The sequence below is a fragment of the Pituophis catenifer genome, unplaced genomic scaffold, assembly GCF_029215685.1.
Source record: "Pituophis catenifer annectens isolate HBS135680 unplaced genomic scaffold, rPitCat1.0.hap2 SCAF_2, whole genome shotgun sequence".
Classification (NCBI taxonomy): domain Eukaryota; kingdom Metazoa; phylum Chordata; class Lepidosauria; order Squamata; family Colubridae; genus Pituophis; species Pituophis catenifer.
Window position 1 is genome coordinate 176,752,397 of NW_027256882.1, and position 18,759 is coordinate 176,771,155.

The 18,759-nt window shown below is 37.8% G+C and overlaps 2 protein-coding genes across 2 annotated transcripts; one reads left to right on the forward strand and one right to left on the reverse strand.

Moving 5' to 3' along the window:
* Positions 1-7,874: 7,874 nt before the first annotated feature.
* OPN1MW3 (opsin 1, medium wave sensitive 3) lies at positions 7,875-11,005 on the forward strand. The gene is made up of 6 exons (XM_070938169.1): positions 7,875-8,007; positions 8,430-8,726; positions 9,118-9,286; positions 9,804-9,969; positions 10,461-10,700; positions 10,889-11,005. The coding sequence occupies exons 1-6, from the start codon at positions 7,899-7,901 to the stop codon at positions 11,003-11,005; spliced, it is 1,098 nt and encodes a 365-aa protein (XP_070794270.1). The 5' UTR covers positions 7,875-7,898.
* Positions 11,006-12,731: 1,726 nt separating this feature from the next.
* TEX28 (testis expressed 28) lies at positions 12,732-17,338 on the reverse strand. The gene is made up of 4 exons (XM_070934452.1): positions 17,264-17,338; positions 15,303-15,955; positions 13,815-13,950; positions 12,732-13,043 (listed from the first exon to the last, which is right to left on the reverse strand). The coding sequence occupies exons 1-4, from the start codon at positions 17,336-17,338 to the stop codon at positions 12,732-12,734; spliced, it is 1,176 nt and encodes a 391-aa protein (XP_070790553.1).
* Positions 17,339-18,759: the final 1,421 nt, after the last annotated feature.

An 18,759-nucleotide genomic window follows, 5' to 3' on the forward strand; every position in this document is an offset into this window, starting at 1 on the left:
GATAGAGTCTTATGATTTGAAGATGCTTGTTCCCAGGTGTTTCACTTGGATTAAAGTTGCCTTTTATGAGATAAATTGATAACTGACATGCTTGCTATCTCTTGTCTTTTCACAGCCTTTCACATACTTTCCTCCTAAACTGAATCTAATTAACCCATGTTGCCCATCTAGGAAGAGAATGTGCTGGATTCCTGCCTTTCAAGAGGTGCATGTGAAAGAGAGGCCTAGGGGCAGATCTTGCTTATGACCCCATTCCATAGGGGGCAAAGAGGTCTAGAGTGGGTCTACTTGTTTCCAAGTAGAGTGGATTAGATTTGTGTAGAAGTCTGAAGACAGACAGGGCTATCTTTCAGGAAAATGGTGGAAATTGTTTTCAGAAGGCCTTCTGACTGATTTGATAACATCTAATGTCTGTTGTGACCTGGATAGCTGAATTGGCCTCCAAGGAGGAAAAACTGGCAGATTGGGGTACAGACAGTCCTAGTGTGCCCCGTGCTTTCCCAGATTCACCTGTGTAGACATCCTTTCAGCAGACGTGAACTTGCAAGAAGACTATAAACACTTCCAGAACCTGACACTATTAACTGCATTGTTACCAATAACAGCTGGGGGAGGTTGTACAGTTGTGTGAGCCTAGATAGTTACTAAACCAAGCTGTCAAAGATGCCCAGTTGCTGGAAATTATCCCACATTCCTGTCCATACAGTGAATCTGACTCAGACCTTATTCTAAAGGATACAGTTTTCTCTGCTCCATTGACTCAGACTACCTGATCATCTCCTCCTTAGCTTCAGAAGAACTTTGCATGCAAAGGCACCCACACAACTTTCCTTTCCCACATTCTCCATTCTGGCAACTCCATATGCAGGCAGACGGATAAAATGCTTGCCTAATTCCTGCTCTTTGTGGTGTCACCTCCATACGTATATGCCACACATCCACTCGTATCTTCTTCAATGGGCATTTCAGCACCTTCTGTAGTTCCCTATGGCTGGACTATGAAATCATCTTAGAGGACATTGTTAGATATTTTTCATCATGATTTCATTTTTTATACTTTCACACAATTATTAGATAAACTTTTATTTAGTGTTTTTATTTACCTGTAATAAATTGCCTGGAGTCATTTTGAAATACAGAAAAAATAGAAAGATTTGGGTGTCTGAATTCACACCCTTATCTGCTACCATGAAGAAATGCAGTTCACAGTAAGAAGGGCTTTTCCAAAACTTCTGTTGAGAGTAGCCATCCAGCATTAATACTGCAAGTTCTTAGTCTAAATGCTGGTTAGTGCTTGAGTCAGAATACACATCTTCTCTCAGGCATGGGATATAGCTTATGGATTCAGGAGAATCCCTCAGCTTCAGATTAAGCAGAAGCTTTATTATTGCAAAAGACAAAAGGCAGAATTCTGGGTATAGCAAAGAAAACAGCAGCTCTGATAAATGACCGGTTGTAAAGATCTGTGGCATGACTTTGGGAGACAGGAGGAAGAGCCACACCCAAAACAACTATCATGCAAAAGGTATCGCAGTTCACAGGAAAAAAGTGATATGGGAAGGATCTCAGAAGGAACTCTCCCTAAATTTTGGGAAAGTAAAAGTAAAGGAGAGGAGAATCCTCCCAAACTTGCAAGATTAATGTCAGCCTTTCAAGGCAATCCAGACAAGGAACACAAGCTATGAATACTAATACTACTTTTAGGTTACTTACTACTACTACTGTTAGGTTACAGTAGCAGAATCCTTCTCTGGGCTGAGCTTCCTTTTGCATGACAATTGTCTAAGCTGTAGTATAGGCATGTTGCAGATCCTATTGGCTAAGGAGTTCCATCTGGCAGCAGGAAATGAATTTTTTCTGTTCTGTGCCAGCCTCTGGAACCTCATCCCACCTGAGGTGAGGTTACCCTCAAAATGTTTTTTTTTCATCAGACCTTGGGACCCATTGGCAGCAGACAGTCTGTATGTTGATTGCACCAGATACATGTAACCCTTTCCTTGTGACTGGAATGGAGCCTGCTCATTACAATTGTAAGTTGTGACAGCCATAAAGCAGACCCAAGTTATGATAATTGCAGGAGTTCTACACATTTTCTAGATAGTTCAGTCTTTGGAAATTTGCATGGTAACTTACATTGCATTGCTTTTCGTGTCAAGTTAAAATTGATTTGACTCAGAACTAGTATGCCGGACTGAGACTGATCTGCTGTACCCTAGTAATTTGGGAGAAAGGCAAGTTAAGAATATTGTGTATAATGAATGGACAACTGAATAGATCAAAGAAGGACCTACGACCTTGTTACTATGACAATCTCAGTTCAGAGTTAGATCATTTGACAGCTTGGATAGTTTGCAATCCTTTCAGTCAGAGGAGCTCTAAAGGAAGAATAGTTCACAATCCAGAAATAGATCCTAAAAATCTTTTTTATGACTTTTAGAACAATCAGGAATTAGGCTGCTGAAATATCAAGGCAAGCCACTAGACAACCAAAGTATATTTTTTGTCTGATACAGTATTTGGAACATTAAAAAGGTACAAGAACACAGCTTTTAAAAAGTAGAGAATATGCATGCATACATTCAACACGACACACAGAAAGATACAGGCCCACCTGGCAAATGCCTTAAAAATTCTGATTCAATCAATTTGGGTAAATGAACTTGTCATTCTCTGCAGTGCTCTGAAAGTAACTGCATTCCAAAAACTACATCCATCAGCCACCCAAAGATTGTTGGTCCCGGTTGCTTTTGGGATAAATGGGATAAGTGTTTTAACTGGCAGAAAGAAAACAGGCACAATTCCATTCTATCTATTACCCATCCAATGGAATTAGATATTTAGGAAATAATTCAGACTCACAGTAAAACAGAAAAGAATATACGAAAATATGAGAGGGATATTAAGCATTACATAGCTGAGGTAATAACAGGAAACATTGGCTATCGCAATACTTTGTCAATAGATCCACTCATGTAATTTTGTAATGGCTCTTTTAACAAGAATATTCTATATTGCTTTTCATGTGAATTGCACAGGAAAGCAGCCGGAGTACCACAGAGACCTGCAAAGCCTAAAGTAAAAGATTTATTATTTTCCTTTGAAATTTAGCGGTCATAAAATTTAAGACAAACTAGAAAAGCTATTCATACTGTCAGTAGCTTGGACCAGTGATAATGAAATAGATGCTGCACCACTTTTGTTCCAAAGAAATGAGGAATCTCTGGTTCTCAAGATATTGGTGACTTGCCATTCCTAGCATGTTGGTTGTAAACCATGATTTACACATTGCTTCAAGTATGTGTCTGCATGTGTGGGGAGGGGGTTCCTGTCTCTAACTACCTGTCATTTAACATATTACACACAAAGAACAAAACCAAAATGAACATCAGTGTTGAATTGTACCAGCTACAATATTCCTGTCTCTTTTTCTTTCTCTCTGCTCCTTTCTCTCTTTCTTCCCTCTTCCCCAAATGTTTTTATATTTCTTTAAACTTTGGGTTCTTCCAAATCTGCAGTCACTTCCTACCTGAGCACTGATGGTAGTATTTAGTAATGAGTTTCCTATTAAAATATATTCATATATGCCGTATATCAAAAGGCTGCCCTGAGATTTGTTTCATTTATCCATTGCAAATACATTGTGAATCCCCAAGTTAGCTCATAATTTTTAAAACCAGATTTTTGTATATGCAAAATAACCTCAGGCAAAACCACCAGGTTTAATGTAAAAAATGGTTTCTGAAGTCAGTTAAGATCAACAGAATGGAAATTTCTACCTAAAGTTTGTTGGCTCTCAGTCTTGGGTGGTATTTGTGTATCCAAAATATCTGAAAGGGAGGAGGGCTCCCTGTAGGCCCATCTGCTGTGGGAATGTTGTCATCTAAGACCATGGGGATGGATGTTCTCTGCTGGTACCCCCCCTTCTTTGGAACAGCATCCCCTCTAAAATTAGACAGCAAATAATTTTCTAGGGGTTTAGAAAGATCTTTAGTAAGCCATGTGATGGATCCCATTCTACACAGTTCTTTCCTTTTTTTTTCTATTGCAGATTTGTATTGTTGCTTGGCAAACCATGTTATGCGAGAACTGTTGTTATTTTTATCATATTTATTGCTTTTAATCTTTTCTACTGGAACTGGCCACATAATCCACGTACATTGGTTCATGTTTGAAGCAGCCTGTAAACCAGAATAACAAATATATTAAATAAGACTTGTTTGCCTTCAAGGTGAAAATAAATTTTTGGATAGACTTGGTCACAATGGAGTTGTGTAGCCAATGAAGTATTCCCTCTTATTAAGGTATGATACAGTTTATAGAGAAAGGAAGAGTACTCTTACTCATGTAAACAGGGTCTAGTCTCACAAAGATCTCTGTAGACTGTATACTACTCAGATTTTTGTTCCAATGTGCATTCCAAGTCAATTCCATTTTATTTTTTGGAAGGTTAAGCACATTAAAACCAAATTAAATTACTTCCACCACTGCAAATGTAGATATCCTATTAGCACTGTATGCATGCACAAAATGTAACCTAGCACAGATCTACCATAGTTTATATACCCTGTTTTCCCCAAAATAAGACATCCCCTGATAATAAACCCAATCAGGCTTTTGAGCGCATGGCAATAAGGCCAAGCGCTTATTTCAGGGTTCAAAAAAATATAAGACAGGGTCTTATTTTTGGGAAAACACGGTGTGTGTGTGTGTGTGTGTGTGTGTGTGTGTGTGTGTGTATAACTTTTTTCATCCTCATAGATGCTTAGCAATGTTAAATATTCTAAATATATATTTAAACCACTTATTAAATTAGACAATGTGCAGTATAACAGAATGAATTTATAATGGGCAGAAAGGAAGACTCTAATGATAGAAACGTTCCCTTATTTATGTGGAAGTGTATCATAAGCATGCAGAGAAGAGCACTGGCTGCTGGAAGCCATTCAAAGAGGCAAAAACCTTTTTGCAAAACTTTTACCTAATGTTTTTTAGTAAGATAGAGACAGTGTAGGCTACATTACCAACCTTAACTATGTCCATGCTGCATATAGCATTCCCAGTTAACAGTAAGGACAGTACCAATTAGGTTTGGGCATATTTAAACCCTAAGTCACAAGTAAGGACCCATTTTACCCCAAGTATATTCATAATGTTCTGTGCAAGCTAGGATCTCTGATTTAGAAACTATCTTGCAAACCAGTTTATTTTATATGCTACATTCCCTCAAGTATGAGTGCTAGGAGTATACTCAGGATGTGTTACATTCAGGATGTACTACTTAATGTATTATGTTGTTGTTGTTGTTGTTTTAGGAGACAGGTATTTACAGAATTTTCTGCCTAGCAACAGAAATAACTTGACAGCCTGGGACTTAATGTATCTTGACTAGGGATTAAGGGATGATGACACTATTCTGCCGGTTGGTATCAGGCAGAAAAATGTCTCGAGGAGGTCTTAGCTATTTAAAGGTTAAGGAATTGAGGGGTTTTTTTTCCAAAGAATCCAGAAATCTAAAAAGTTTTTTCCTTTTTTTAAGAAAAAAATTCAGGGAATTTTTTCCCTGAATTGGGAATTCTGAATTGGGAATTCAGAACAGGCTATTTTTTTTGCTAAATCAAAGAGAAATACTTTTTTTTAGAAGAGTTGAAGGATGTCCTCAATTCTGAAATAGATAAACTCTGGTTGTGGAGAGCAAATTAGAGGGCTAGAGAGGATAGCATGAAGCATCTTTGTTAAATGGATATTTTGAAGCTGATAGTACCACCGTGGTCACTATTCTGTGTAGGTACACAGCATCTGCTTCCACATAGATCTGCCACTTAGTATGCTCTCAAATTTCCACTGGCCTAAAATGTTAGTTTTTCTTGTAAAATGTTTGTTTCTTACTTGTAATATGATGGTTTCAATATAGATAAAGTGTCATTATACATATGATCCCTGTAGAATCACTAACAAGGTAGAAGAATTAATTTAGACTTGGTTGATTTCAGAGGATATGGAAAGATGCCAAGATGCAATCATAAGAACAAGTATGAAAATGTTAGACAAAACAAAACAAAAGGCATTTCAACAGATGTCTAATATTTTGAAGCTAGTGGCCATGATACCACTTTGAGAAAATACCATGATGCTGATGCATGTGAGTCTTTCATAAAAAAGACATTGATGCTTTGATGGGATTTATCTTGTTATAGAACATCTGTTGAACAGAGGGCAATGTGATAAAGATGAAAAGGCAGCATTTCCAAGAATATTTCTTTACTGATCTTGAATGATCTCCCTTTTTTATTTCTTAACCCTATTACTTCATGTACAAGATCCAGTTCTCTCTCTCTCTCTCTCTCTCTCTCAAACACACACACACACACACACACACACACACACACACACACACACACACAGATGCCCCCTTGATTCTTCTCTCCCTTCTTTCCACCATCCTGCCTTCATAAACATTTCCCAACATCACCTTTTCATCTTATTAGATCATCCTATCCCTCTCTTCTTACTGCCTGACAGGCAACAACTCTGGGTCTATCCTTTCTTATTTCTTAGTTTGTGGGAAACTGGAAATGTTCAAATCAAACTACTGACCTCCACTTGTTCACTGTCGTCAATTCCAATTATCCCTGGATTTATGAGGATACAAAGGTCTTCAATAGAATGAAAGATGGCAGTATTGAAACATACATTTTGCTCTGAAGAACTTCCATCTCAAATTAAGAATAACTTGAAAAGTTAATATTTAAAAACCACAGGTATCAGCCAGGATTTTGTAATAAAGGGAGACTTGCCAACATGCACAATGAATTACATTATTTTTATTTACCTCATAATTTCAATTAACTCTCTGTAAGAGCAATGCATATATTGCAATGAGGTTAGATTTTCAAAAATTATTTGCTAGGTCTTTAAATTGATTGTATGTCAATCAATAATAGTAGTCTCTTGAGTATGCGTTTAAAATTTCTTGCTGATAAAGATCCTGAAGACCCCTCAATAGTTGTTGGCCTACGATATAATTAGTATCTAGTGTTGGGAACGAGAAAAGTTACTTTGTGCTTGATGTGATGAGTGTTTGGACATCATTTGAATAGGCTAGGGATAATGCCACTATACTTGACAAGTTATGTCCATCTAGGAGAATATTTGTAGGTCAGGCTTGAAATAAGTGGTCCTTGGTGAGCTTGGTTGTTTTCTTGCAGATGTTTCATTACTCAAATTAGGTAACATCTTTGGCTAACGAAATGGCTGCGAGAAAACAACCAAGCTCAGAGAGCACTAAAGACCTCTCATCTATATTTGTAGATCTATGTAAAAAGATTTTGAAGTTCATTTCTTGGGATAGTTGCCAGGGCATTATCTTTGGTAGAAAAAACACCACTTCTGTTACAGTAAAGTTGGAGTAAGGTACAAAAATGGGACATTCGGAAATTGGAAGGAAATTCCATTCTGAATCAGCTTAGTGGAGTTTGACTTTTGACTCTCTAATCCCTCCATCATGCTCATCTCTCACCTGAAGTGTCCGGCAAAGATACCATTGGTGATATAGGACACGTGCAAGCTGTTAATGTGCAACCAACAGAGCAGGGGAGGAGGAGAAGAAGAAGGAAAGAAGGAGGGGAGAGGGCCAAATTGTAGCATTGTAGCCCAATTAAGGGATAAAACGTTTAAGGGCTTTGGGGGATCTTGTTCTCCAAGATGAAAGCTTAATCTTCTGGGGGGGGGGTAGATATATAAATGGGTAGGACTTTGAACCTTATCATAGACTATTGGATGGGAGAGGCTAATCAAGGGCTGAGAGAAAGAGCAACAAAAAAGAGAGAATTGAGAAAGAAAGAGAACGTGGGAGAGAGGGGCAAGAAACGCAAACAAGGGGGAAGACAGTAACCAAGGCCATGACAGAGGCCTGGAATGTGGCAGTATTTGCTGCTCGGCGGCACCATGATGACGAAGATACCACTAAGGAGAGTTTATTTGTTTATACCAACAGCAACAATACCCGTGGTGAGTTTGGCAAGGGCCTCAGAACTGGGGTAGGTGGGCAGGCTAAGGTTGATTTACAGGATAAACTTTTACAAGAGCAGGGGAAGGAGGTGGGCTTTATCCAGCTGACTTCAACCTTGGCAATTAAATGCTTTTGGAAGAGGGGTCCCAGAAATGGAATTTGCTAGTTGCCGCTGAAACGGTTCTGGATAAGGAAGGGCTCAAAATGGTCCCAGTAGAAGGATGGGAGTGACGGTGATGGTCTTAGTATACTATAAGTCATAAAGAAGTATATACTTTCCTATGGATGAACTGTTGAATTATTTACAAGAATAGGGACTTTAGTCTTATTTTAGCAGAATGCATCCCTGATTGATTTGCCCAAGATGCTATTATGCTTGCTGAGATCCTCCTAATATTTAACTTTGTCCATCTTCTGGCAGACCCTTTTGAAGGTCCAAACTATCATATTGCACCACGATGGGTTTACCACTTAACTTCACTCTGGATGATCTTTGTTGTCGTTGCCTCAATCTTTACCAATGGTTTGGTATTGGTGGCCACAGCCAAATTCAAGAAATTACGGCATCCGCTCAACTGGATTTTGGTGAACTTGGCTATAGCTGATTTGGGTGAAACAGTTATTGCTAGCACTATCAGTGTCATCAACCAGTTCTTTGGCTATTTCGTCCTTGGCCATCCTTTGTGTGTTGTGGAGGGTTATACTGTCTCTGTTTGTGGTAAGAAGTACTTATTCATCATGTTTTCTGCTTGATCCCTTTTTACCCCAATCCCTTCCCTCCAGGTCATAGTTTTATCCTCTTCCCCCTAATATAAGCACATCCTATAATCCTGTTGTCCTCAGAGATCACCCATCATGCTGCTCCTTTTCCCTCCATGTCCCTGAGTTGCTTCCCTATTAATCCCATGGACACATCTGGCAGAACATTTAGTAAAGGTTTCAGTATAACCATTACAGCTTTCTGACCCTTGATGCTATTTTATATAAATGTTTTAGCAGGCCAGAAACTAAATTTCTACAATGTAATGATAGATTACATATAATTCACACACACACACACATCTAATAGAACTATTTCATTATTGTCCTCTTCTGCTCTTCCTTCCCAGGCATTACAGCTCTCTGGTCTTTGGCCATTATTTCCTGGGAGCGCTGGATTGTTGTTTGCAAACCTTTTGGAAATGTCAAGTTTGATGCTAAAATGGCTATTGCTGGTGTTTTGTTCTCCTGGATATGGGCTGCCTCCTGGACAGCACCACCAATCTTTGGCTGGAGTAGGTAAGTATAAGGAGGGGATGGTACAGAGCAACATTCCTGGAAACAAAGGAGCAGGGTGATGTCTTTCAGGTGTGTTGGACTAAACTCTCATCATTTTCAGCAGCTTTCCAACATAACTAAAAAATAAACTTACGTATATGTTTACATAAAGAGTGGCTAGCTTTCATCAAGAATGCTGATAGGGAAGTGTCAGTGATTTGGCTTTCTTTCAATGAGAAATGAGTTATGTGGATCATTGATCTTTTTTAATCTACAAGTCATTAAATCTTTCATTTGGCATTTATTTTTATGAGATGAAAAATGAGCAGGATATGTGTACAAGGGTACTCAGGTGTTGAAGCCTGAAGCAATTTTGAGTGCTTTGTCATGTGTATGTCAAATCTATCTTAGTCAAAATATTGTGTGGCATCAGAAATTCTTCTGTTTTATTTTATACGAGCAAACATAAAACATGCTAAGAGGAGTCAATAGGTTATTCAAATCTCAAATGTGAAAATGACTTTCTTCTCCCAACCAGATACTGGCCCCATGGTCTGAAAACGTCATGTGGTCCAGATGTATTCAGTGGCAGTGAAGATCCAGGTGTCCAGTCTTACATGATTACCCTGATGATTACTTGTTGTATAATTCCCCTGAGCGTCATCATTATCTGTTACTTGCAAGTGTGGATGGCTATCCGTGCGGTAAATACACACATTATATTATATCACAGATGTCATGTATTCTTCCTTTCCTCCTTTGTGTCCTTTGTGACTGGATCTCTCTTCCTTATAAAGCACACTTTCTCCCAAATTAAAGTATCACTGCTATAGTCTCTAATTGAGAGCTATATAGAGAATTAACCTTTTGTTAATGGATCCCCAATTCTGTCACTGTACTTGAAAATCCTTCATCACATTGCAACACAAATAAGATCTCCTCACTATCAATATATACCTAGCTAGTTTCCCTAACGTGATCTCCACTTCTATAAAAGTCCTCTGGCTAATCTTTGTTTCCTAATAAGGCCTTTGCCAGGAATGATTCCCAATTTTCCTTAGTTCATCTTCTCCATGCTAATTTAATCTGGATCCAATTTCTATGGTAAACTCCTTTCTCTTTCTCTTGTTCCAAATCACAGCCTAGGGATCTGAGAGGTACCTTATTAACCTTATTTCTTTCTTTTCTCTTATAGGTTGCAGCCCAGCAGAAAGAGTCAGAATCAACACAGAAGGCTGAGAAGGAAGTGTCAAGGATGGTAGTGGTCATGATCATTGCCTATATTGTCTGCTGGGGACCATATGCATCTTTTGCCTGTTTTGCTGCTGCCAATCCAGGCTTTGCCTTTCACCCTCTGGCAGCTTCCCTGCCTGCCTTCTTTGCAAAAAGCGCCACCATTTACAACCCAATTATCTATGTCTTCATGAACAGACAGGTAATTTGCTCTGACCCCAATGGAATAGCTAGAAATTATTGGAATTGAGATAGATGGGTGGATTAAGAGTAATGAACAGAAAGCAACTGGGGGATGTGGATTATATCATTTGGGGATGATGTTATGTTATGTGGTGGAAAAGGGTAGAACTTGTAAATGCTTATTGACATTTGTCTATCTCCTGGCAGTTCCGTAATTGCATAATGCAGCTCTTTGGCAAGAAAGTGGACGATGGTTCTGAACTTTCTTCTACTTCCCGCACTGAAGTCTCATCTGCCTCTAACTCTTCTGTATCACCGGCATAAAAGCTATTTCTTGATAGATATCAAGACAGTTCTGCGTCCCAGGAGAGCCCTAGTGAGAATTTCTCCTTTCCGCAGCATATGGATTCCCTATGCATAGCTAACATATTGGGCTGCTATTGCACAAACCCGTTCCTTGGACTTAAGACTGTGACCCAGGTTGGGTGCTTCTATTTCTCCTAGGGAGAGGGAGGTGTTTCTGCTTTCCTTTCAGAATTGTTTAGGGGGTGGCAATGAAAAGTTCATATCTCTATATTCAAATATTCCATCAATCTGAAATTTTCCTGGGGCTTCAGGGGTTGTTTTGATTGTTGTTTTCATCCCCTATCATTGTATCTTTAATTAATCTTTCACTTATCCTTCGGACTGCAAGAGAGGCAGAACAAAGGGGGCTCCTGTGGAAAGTTTGTGACTTTTGTGAAGCAAGTCTATCCCATATTTTTTTTATATAGAGAATCCACTCATCTTCAAGATGCCACTTCCTATGAATGGGTAGATAGTTTGATGTATCCACAAAAGTTGATAATCTAGACATCAGCCACAGCAGTTCTGTTTTGATTATCTTTTGCTCTGCCCCTCTTATGAAGTGTTTGGGTGGGTGCAGGGAGTCCATTGAAAGGAGGCTGGAGAATGAAGTTGTTCCCTGCAATTTCTATGCCTCAGCAGGTTTGGAGATACTGATTTCTAGCTATGCCTAAGAGGAAACATAATTCTGGCAGAAATCATAAATGAGAACTTGCAGTAGCACTTTGGCCATTCTAGAGCGCTATATATCTCCTCAGCATGGCTCAACAGGACCCACTCTGTACATAGTATTTGATATTAAAATCATCCATGTTCCATGGGATATTTAGCTAGAAATGCAATGGATAAAATTATTTTAAAAAACCTTACAGCAGTGAGACAGAATAAATTAATGTATAAAAATGTTTACCTTTAAAAGCTGAGTTTGTATCTTACAAATGATATTGCAAAACACTACATTTTGTCCACAATGTGTATTGCTTGAACTGTATTCAGGCATGTGGTAATTTGCCTTAGCTGCCAGTATAATGAATGTGGATTAGTGGAAAAAGAGAAATATCAAAATGTAATTTTAATTTTTGACAATGGATATCTGTAGAAATCAAGCAGGGTAAAACTGGTTGCTCAAACTGAAAAGTATGGGTCACCCCTGACAACAGAAAAGTGTGAGAGAAACAAATCTGAGCAATGAGATAAAATATTTGGGAAGTTTTCTTGTACAAACCTTAACTGATGAGAAGAGCACTGAAGGATATAATTTCTGTTATTATATATTATTTCCTGTCTCAGGTACCAAAAAAATTGTGGGCTGAATAGCTTAAACAAGGATTTAAATCTATCAAATTCCATTTATTTTCTTTCATGTGCAATCATGCTTTCAAATACACAACATATGTGCATGCACATGTTCCTCTCTTCCTCTCCAAAAGTTGAACCTCCATACCAGACATAAACACCAATCCTCAAGCTTCCTGCAGTGTTTTCAGCTCATCTGGGATGCTAGAATTCAGAGGTGGATTGTCATGTGGAGTTATTTTTCAAGCAGTTTTGTAATTTAGTTCTTCATAGCTATAGAAACAATCAAGGAGAAAAGAAAGAAGAGAAAGAGAGACTACTTTTTTATTTTAATAAACAAATAAATAGTTATATTGTTGAGAAGCTGCAGCATAGGTGCAGAAATAGCAATGCCAATGTTGTCTGACTGTCAAGATGAAGGAAGCCATGTTTTCCATTCTGACTCAGTAAGGTCAGGGAAGTAATTCCATGCAAGAGTTATGGTGGTGATCACAAAGAGAGTGGACAGGGCCCGCATACGAGTATGCAGAAGAGGAACTATAAAAGCTGAAATGGTTGAAAAAAACACCAAGATAATGGCAGCAATGGTCAATAGGAGGTTCATGAGCTGTCCATAAAGCTTATACATACTGGCCTGTGGCATCTCCATTGCCTCCTGTTGTTGGGCTTGCTGCTGCTGTTCCAGTTTGGCAAGCCGGGTCTGGTAGGAATCCAGCACCTCCTACCACAAAGACAAGGAAAAGACAGGAGGTCAGGACAGGACCAGCCAGTTTCCAGACACTGATTTAGTTAATCCCAGGTGGATTTCCACAGTGTTATTTTTCACCTGCCATTTGCAGGTTCACATGCTCTAATTCTTTGATGGATCTATTTATATCTATTTATATCTATTTATAGAGGAAGATCAGTTTTCTGACTCCTGGGTAACCCAAATGGCACTATCTAGACAAGAAAGACAGATGCCAACAAGTTCAGAAGGCTGCCAGGGTTTACAAATGCACAGAGAGGAAATACTTTAGAGGGAAATGTTGAGGGCACTCCAAAACAGCCCAATTAATACTATGCTCATTGGTCATAGAATGCTGATTTGTACAAAAGGGGAAGGCACAATGCAATATTTTGTTGTAGATCCCACTTATGTGCATTACTAATGCTAACTTGCTGGTGTTGCAGTATGTGCAAAATCAGGTTCCTGGTACCAGTGTTTGTACCATTCATAACATCGTTCTATAATCCTTCATCCTCTGAGTTTTCTGGCACCCTACATTGACAGTCATTGCAACCTTCATTTCTTATTGCAAAAATACACACTCTCTCTCTAAAGACAGTTGTCGTACCCTATTGAGTAAGATGTGATATTACAATTTTTTCTTTTGTTCCATTTCTATGCACTGTCAAGCTAGCTACATGCAACCTGTTCCAATGACCTGTTCTTTGCTGCCAGAACAATACTGTGCACAGCACCCATGCATTTAGTTAAGCAATCTCTTACCCAGACATCCCGGGACCTCTCATAAGATTGATACACCATCTTCTCCTCAGTGCAGGCCAGATCATGTTTGAGGTTGGTGATTTCGTTGAGATTTAGCTGTACCGCATCATTCACTTGTATTTCCAGGTTATAGTGCCTGAAGAAGGGTGGCATTAAGTGAGGTTCTATAATCTGATCCTCTGTTCTAAGTCTTTTTTCTCCCCCCCCCACCTCCCAGCCAACTGATCTTGTTACAGTCACCACTTTAGGCATTGCTGTAAATGGATTATGATGAGCTGGCTCTGCTTCCTGATTTGACACTTCCAGTACAAGAAATGGGTGACTATGCTCATCTTGGATTGGGAAAGGGAAGAGAGAGGATTACAAATATCCAATGCCATCTGGGTTTGGGAATGTGAAAACAAAAGAAATCAAACATTCTGGGGTACATCAAAGCACTGAATCTAATACCGGTGGGAAAAAATACTTTTGGGAGCCCAGTGAGGATTGGAACTAGAAAGGCACTATTGCTGCCAAAGATGTGACAACAAGTAGATGAACAATTTGGTAGGCTGAATTATTATGCTAAATATGCTTCTGAACAGTTCTCTACCAGATATTCTTTTATCTAAATGAATTATCTGAAGGTAAAAATAGACATAATAAATATGAATTCAAATTTCTTCATTTGCAATGATTGACTTCCTTTTGGTTACATAACAGAAATGACAGAGATATTTACTAGCAAATGGAATGGTAACTCAGCCTTCAGTCTAGTCTCTTATTTCATGCTGTAGGTACATTATTTTATTGTTTTTTTAAAGAAAAATATGAAGAATTATCTGTTCCTTCACTGAAATTACTTTTTTACAAAGGAATCTTTTAAATAGTCTACTTTAGTTATAATCGAATCAAATCGAATCGAATTGAATCTAATTTAATGATTGGAGGATTATGGGATGGGAAATACCAGCAAAAAAACCAACCCAGTACTAGTGTGTTTTTGCTTTGCTCTGAAATCACATCAATAAATGTGGAGTGACGGCAGTGAAGATATCCCAAGTGAGATTAATTGTTGTAAAAATTTTCTAATTTTCTATATGCTTTTGCATAGAAGATGGATTTTTTTCTAATAAAAAATATTGCAACATTCCTCCTAGCTAAGGAGGTTGTGGCTATGCCCTTTTCATATTACAAGAAAAGCAGGAAGTTTCTGGGTAATGTCAATAAAGCATGGAGAAGATCAGAAGAAATAGGCAATTTATAATCTGTATTGTGATACTATATTAGTAACACAAAGGGGAAAACTGCTTGCTTTTTTGTGTGTGTGTGGTATATGACGCAAAGAGCTTCATATCCAGGAAAGACATAGTGGATTTGTCACTAAAGACAAAGCTGTTATGTTCTAAGAGAATGACTGTCAGGAGGAAACAGGACACCAGGGACAATCAAGCCTTCAATGGAAATGGAATACTGGGAACCACTGTTCTCAAGAATTTGGATGCCCACCTTTTCTTTTCCTCCTGTAGGAGTTCCATAATTTGCTTTTTATCAGCTTTCCAAGCTTCGTCTAACATGTTCCTCTGATTGTCCAGGGCTTTGTGATATTCCTTTAGCTCCATGATCTGGCTCTTCAGCTCTTGAAGCTTCTGTTTTGCCTCCTCTTCAAGATACTGTTTTGGGGCTGCCTCTATGATAGACTCATTTTCTGTGCTCTCTGGGATGGAGCATTCTTCTATTAGAGGAGCTTCTGTAGGGCGGAACCTGAATATGTTATATGGCCCTTGATGGGCCACATTGACCTTGAGAGTTTGGGGCGGGGGAGAAGAACTGCTCTCTCCAGGTGAGAAATTTTTCTGCTCTAATCTCTTCAGTTGGGCTAAGCAATCCTGCAGACGCTGTTCAAGGTGAGCAATATTAGCCGAGGAGCGTTGGTTGATACGTTCAAATGCTTGACGGATGGAAGGTGCCTTTTCCCGATCAGCTTTGCTTACCAGTTCCACATAAGTGGAGAGGTTCTCATCACGATTGGCCTTCTCCACCCGCAGCAATTCAGACAAGTGCAATATGCGATGGCGTAGAGCATCTTTTGGACTTCGGTAACTTGACTGGGAAGTTCCAGAAGCAACAGAGGTCCTGCGGTTCCGACTGGAGTCCACCTGCTACAAGGGTGGAGCAGGAAGACAGGAGTATCAGAGAAAAGTATACTAATTTAAGTTACCTTAGAATTGTCATATTTTACATGGAGCTCCCATTAGGTAACTAACAATGTACTTATCTTGAACTATCCCAGAATGTAAAGCCTTATACTATCTATTTTGTATTTACTCCCATATTCTTTGCTCTGCTTTCATCTAGAATAGTCAGTTTCTCTTTCTGTAAAGAAAGATGGAGTGCTCTAATTTGGAGATCGTGAGAGGAACAGGGATGCTGAATAAGAGATAACTGTTCAATAACTCTCTTTCCAGGCAAACCTATGGCAACGTATAACTCTGGATATTGAGTGCTAGTTCTTGCTGTCCCCTTAGTTCAAATTTCTAAATTAAACAGGATTCCTAATAGAATTATATTTTGAACCTTGTTCATTCTCTTCCACCTGATTGCCTCTCTTGCTTCACCAGTGGATTTAGGCACTGATTCCTCAGTATATCTCAGTGTGTACAAGCACACTCACATTTAATTAAAATCTTTAATTTCTTTATTGGGGAAAACCAAGGTGTTTGGTTTCAGAGAAATGTTCAGCAGCTGGCTGCCTTTTCAGTTTTCTGGTGAACTTCCCTTTAACTCAACTACCCTGTCTCTTAAAGCATCCCTTAACAAAAGAGAAAAAGCATGGAGAGATTGGCTATATATGGTACGCACTGCTGTTCTTGGGAGACAAGGAAATGGTCAAAAACCTTTTGAAATGCCTTCTTGGATTTGAGGAGAGATGATGAAGTGTGGGTATAATGCTTAAGGGATGACATTCTATTTTGGTCCTTTTTGACTGTGGCTGGTAAGGTGCAAAAATACTAGTGTTTCTTATCTTTTGCCCTATCTTCTGTTCTGTTCTGTTCTGTTCTGTTCTGTTCTGTTCTGTTCTGTTCTGTTCTGTTCTGTTCTGGAAGAGTACCCTTGCACAGAAAATTCCCTTTCATTAGAACAATGCAATGACATCATATATCATTCTCCCTGAATCACGACAACTGCCATTACAATCAGGGGTCCTTACTGCTTGGAATCTCATTACATTCTGATAGACTGTGTTCAAACTTAGAAATATTTATTTACCCATAGTTTACCAAAGTAATCCAACTTTTGAGTTCATCTGATATGCTATACATATGGATGGGTTTATCAAAACATCTTAGGCTACAATCTAATTGTGATCTAGATTGTTATAGTTTGTGGTCCAGAATGTCTACAAGAGAGCCACGTGCTAGATAAAATGCATTTTGAATGTGAAGAAATGTGTTTTATTGGTCACTCACTAAATTGGGAGCTTGACTTGTTGATGCTTCTGACTGCTGGGAAGGTTCTCCTTTGGTTAAATTAAAATCTACCATGAATGCTGCATGGAAATAGACAAGTGCACAAAAGTAACATTAATTTGTGACCTAATCTTTTTATATTTGTTGTTTTATTTGATTGTTGTAAGTCAGCCAAAGTTGCTTTTGGTGAGATAGACAGCTATACAAATTTGACTAGCAAAGAAATAAATAAAATTGTCCTTTGTTGAAGCTAAATTGTAACTTCCTCTAGCCTACTTAAAAATGGTGTTAAGAGGTAACTTTTATGACTTTCTTCATCCTTCTTTGTAAAGAGGTTTTTAAATTAACTAAATAAAAAAAGAAAAATAATACACAAAATTATAACAGAAGAAACAAAAATATTTATATGTCTCGATAGAAAAACACTTTATATATATATAAATAAATTGTGGCCATGATTCCTTACAATCATCCATAGCTTATCTATATTAATCTAATCTATAGTAATTAATTAAACCACTGAATAGTTGGAGCCATTTGTTTGTCTTTCAGATGCTGAACCGTAAATTATTTGACTGCAAATCTATACTTTTTGTCCAGGAGTCAACTTTCATGTGAGAATACATAGCATAAATATCTAAATATATTAAATCTCAAAGTTAAGTAAATACATGTGATTGTTTCTTACTGAAATGTTATCATATATTTTAAAAGAGCATTAATTTCACATCATTTTCAACAGCATAAATGCAATGAGGTTGTTTCTAAAATATTATTTCTTGTTCAAAAGGATGTAATCTAAAATGTATTATTTTTAAAAATCTTGTTAAGTAAAACATGCAGGCAAAAAGAAAAACAAACATACTTAAAGAATTTTGAAAAAAAAAATGAAAATACAAACCAAATTAAAAAGAGTTTTAAAAATACTATAAAATTGCATTCTAGCAACTCCTCTCTCTTTTTTCTCTCCCCATCTGATTGCTATTTGAATATTTTTATATTTAATTTTGGACATTACTCATTTCTGTTTGAATTATTTTGTTATTATTATATTTTAAAACTGTATATTTTTCTTCAAAAATTATACTCTTAGTGCCTTAGTTTGCCTTACTGTGTGGTACAGTTTGTTGCATATAATGGAATCACTCCTGGTTGAATTTGATTAGACAACTCCTGTAAATGTACAATTTTCCATTGCTGCATACTCTTCAATGTACTGACAGCAAGATTTCTCTTTTCCAATGTTGTGGAAGACAACTGCAACATAAATCTTAATAAAATAACTTTCTTGGATAATGCCTAATAAAAATATTTGTGGTTTTAATTTTATTTTCAGAATTTTCTCTATGTTTTGTAATAATTTTATTAAAGATTACATTGTACAAATAAATGTAATACAAGATATACAACATAAAATTGTGTGTATAAACAAAATAACAGACATAAAGTATAAAGGAAAAAATAAAGAAAAAAATTAAAAAAGAAAAGTAACTTCA

Excerpts from the sequence above, each read along its gene's own strand:
- OPN1MW3 (XM_070938169.1), top strand. The coding sequence starts at position 7,899 with ATGACAGAGGCCTGGAATGTGGCAGTATTTGCTGCTCGGCGGCACCAT. Across the intron at positions 8,008-8,429 it reads CAACAGCAACAATACCCGTG|ACCCTTTTGAAGGTCCAAAC; the intron begins GTGAGTTTGGCA and ends ATCTTCTGGCAG. Across the intron at positions 9,970-10,460 it reads TGTGGATGGCTATCCGTGCG|GTTGCAGCCCAGCAGAAAGA; the intron begins GTAAATACACAC and ends TTTCTCTTATAG.
- TEX28 (XM_070934452.1), bottom strand. The coding sequence starts at position 17,338 with ATGGTAGATTTTAATTTAACCAAAGGAGAACCTTCCCAGCAGTCAGAA. Across the intron at positions 15,956-17,263 it reads CAAGTCAAGCTCCCAATTTA|CAGGTGGACTCCAGTCGGAA; the intron begins GTGAGTGACCAA and ends CCACCCTTGTAG. Across the intron at positions 13,044-13,814 it reads AGAGGTCCCGGGATGTCTGG|GAGGTGCTGGATTCCTACCA; the intron begins GTAAGAGATTGC and ends TCTTTGTGGTAG.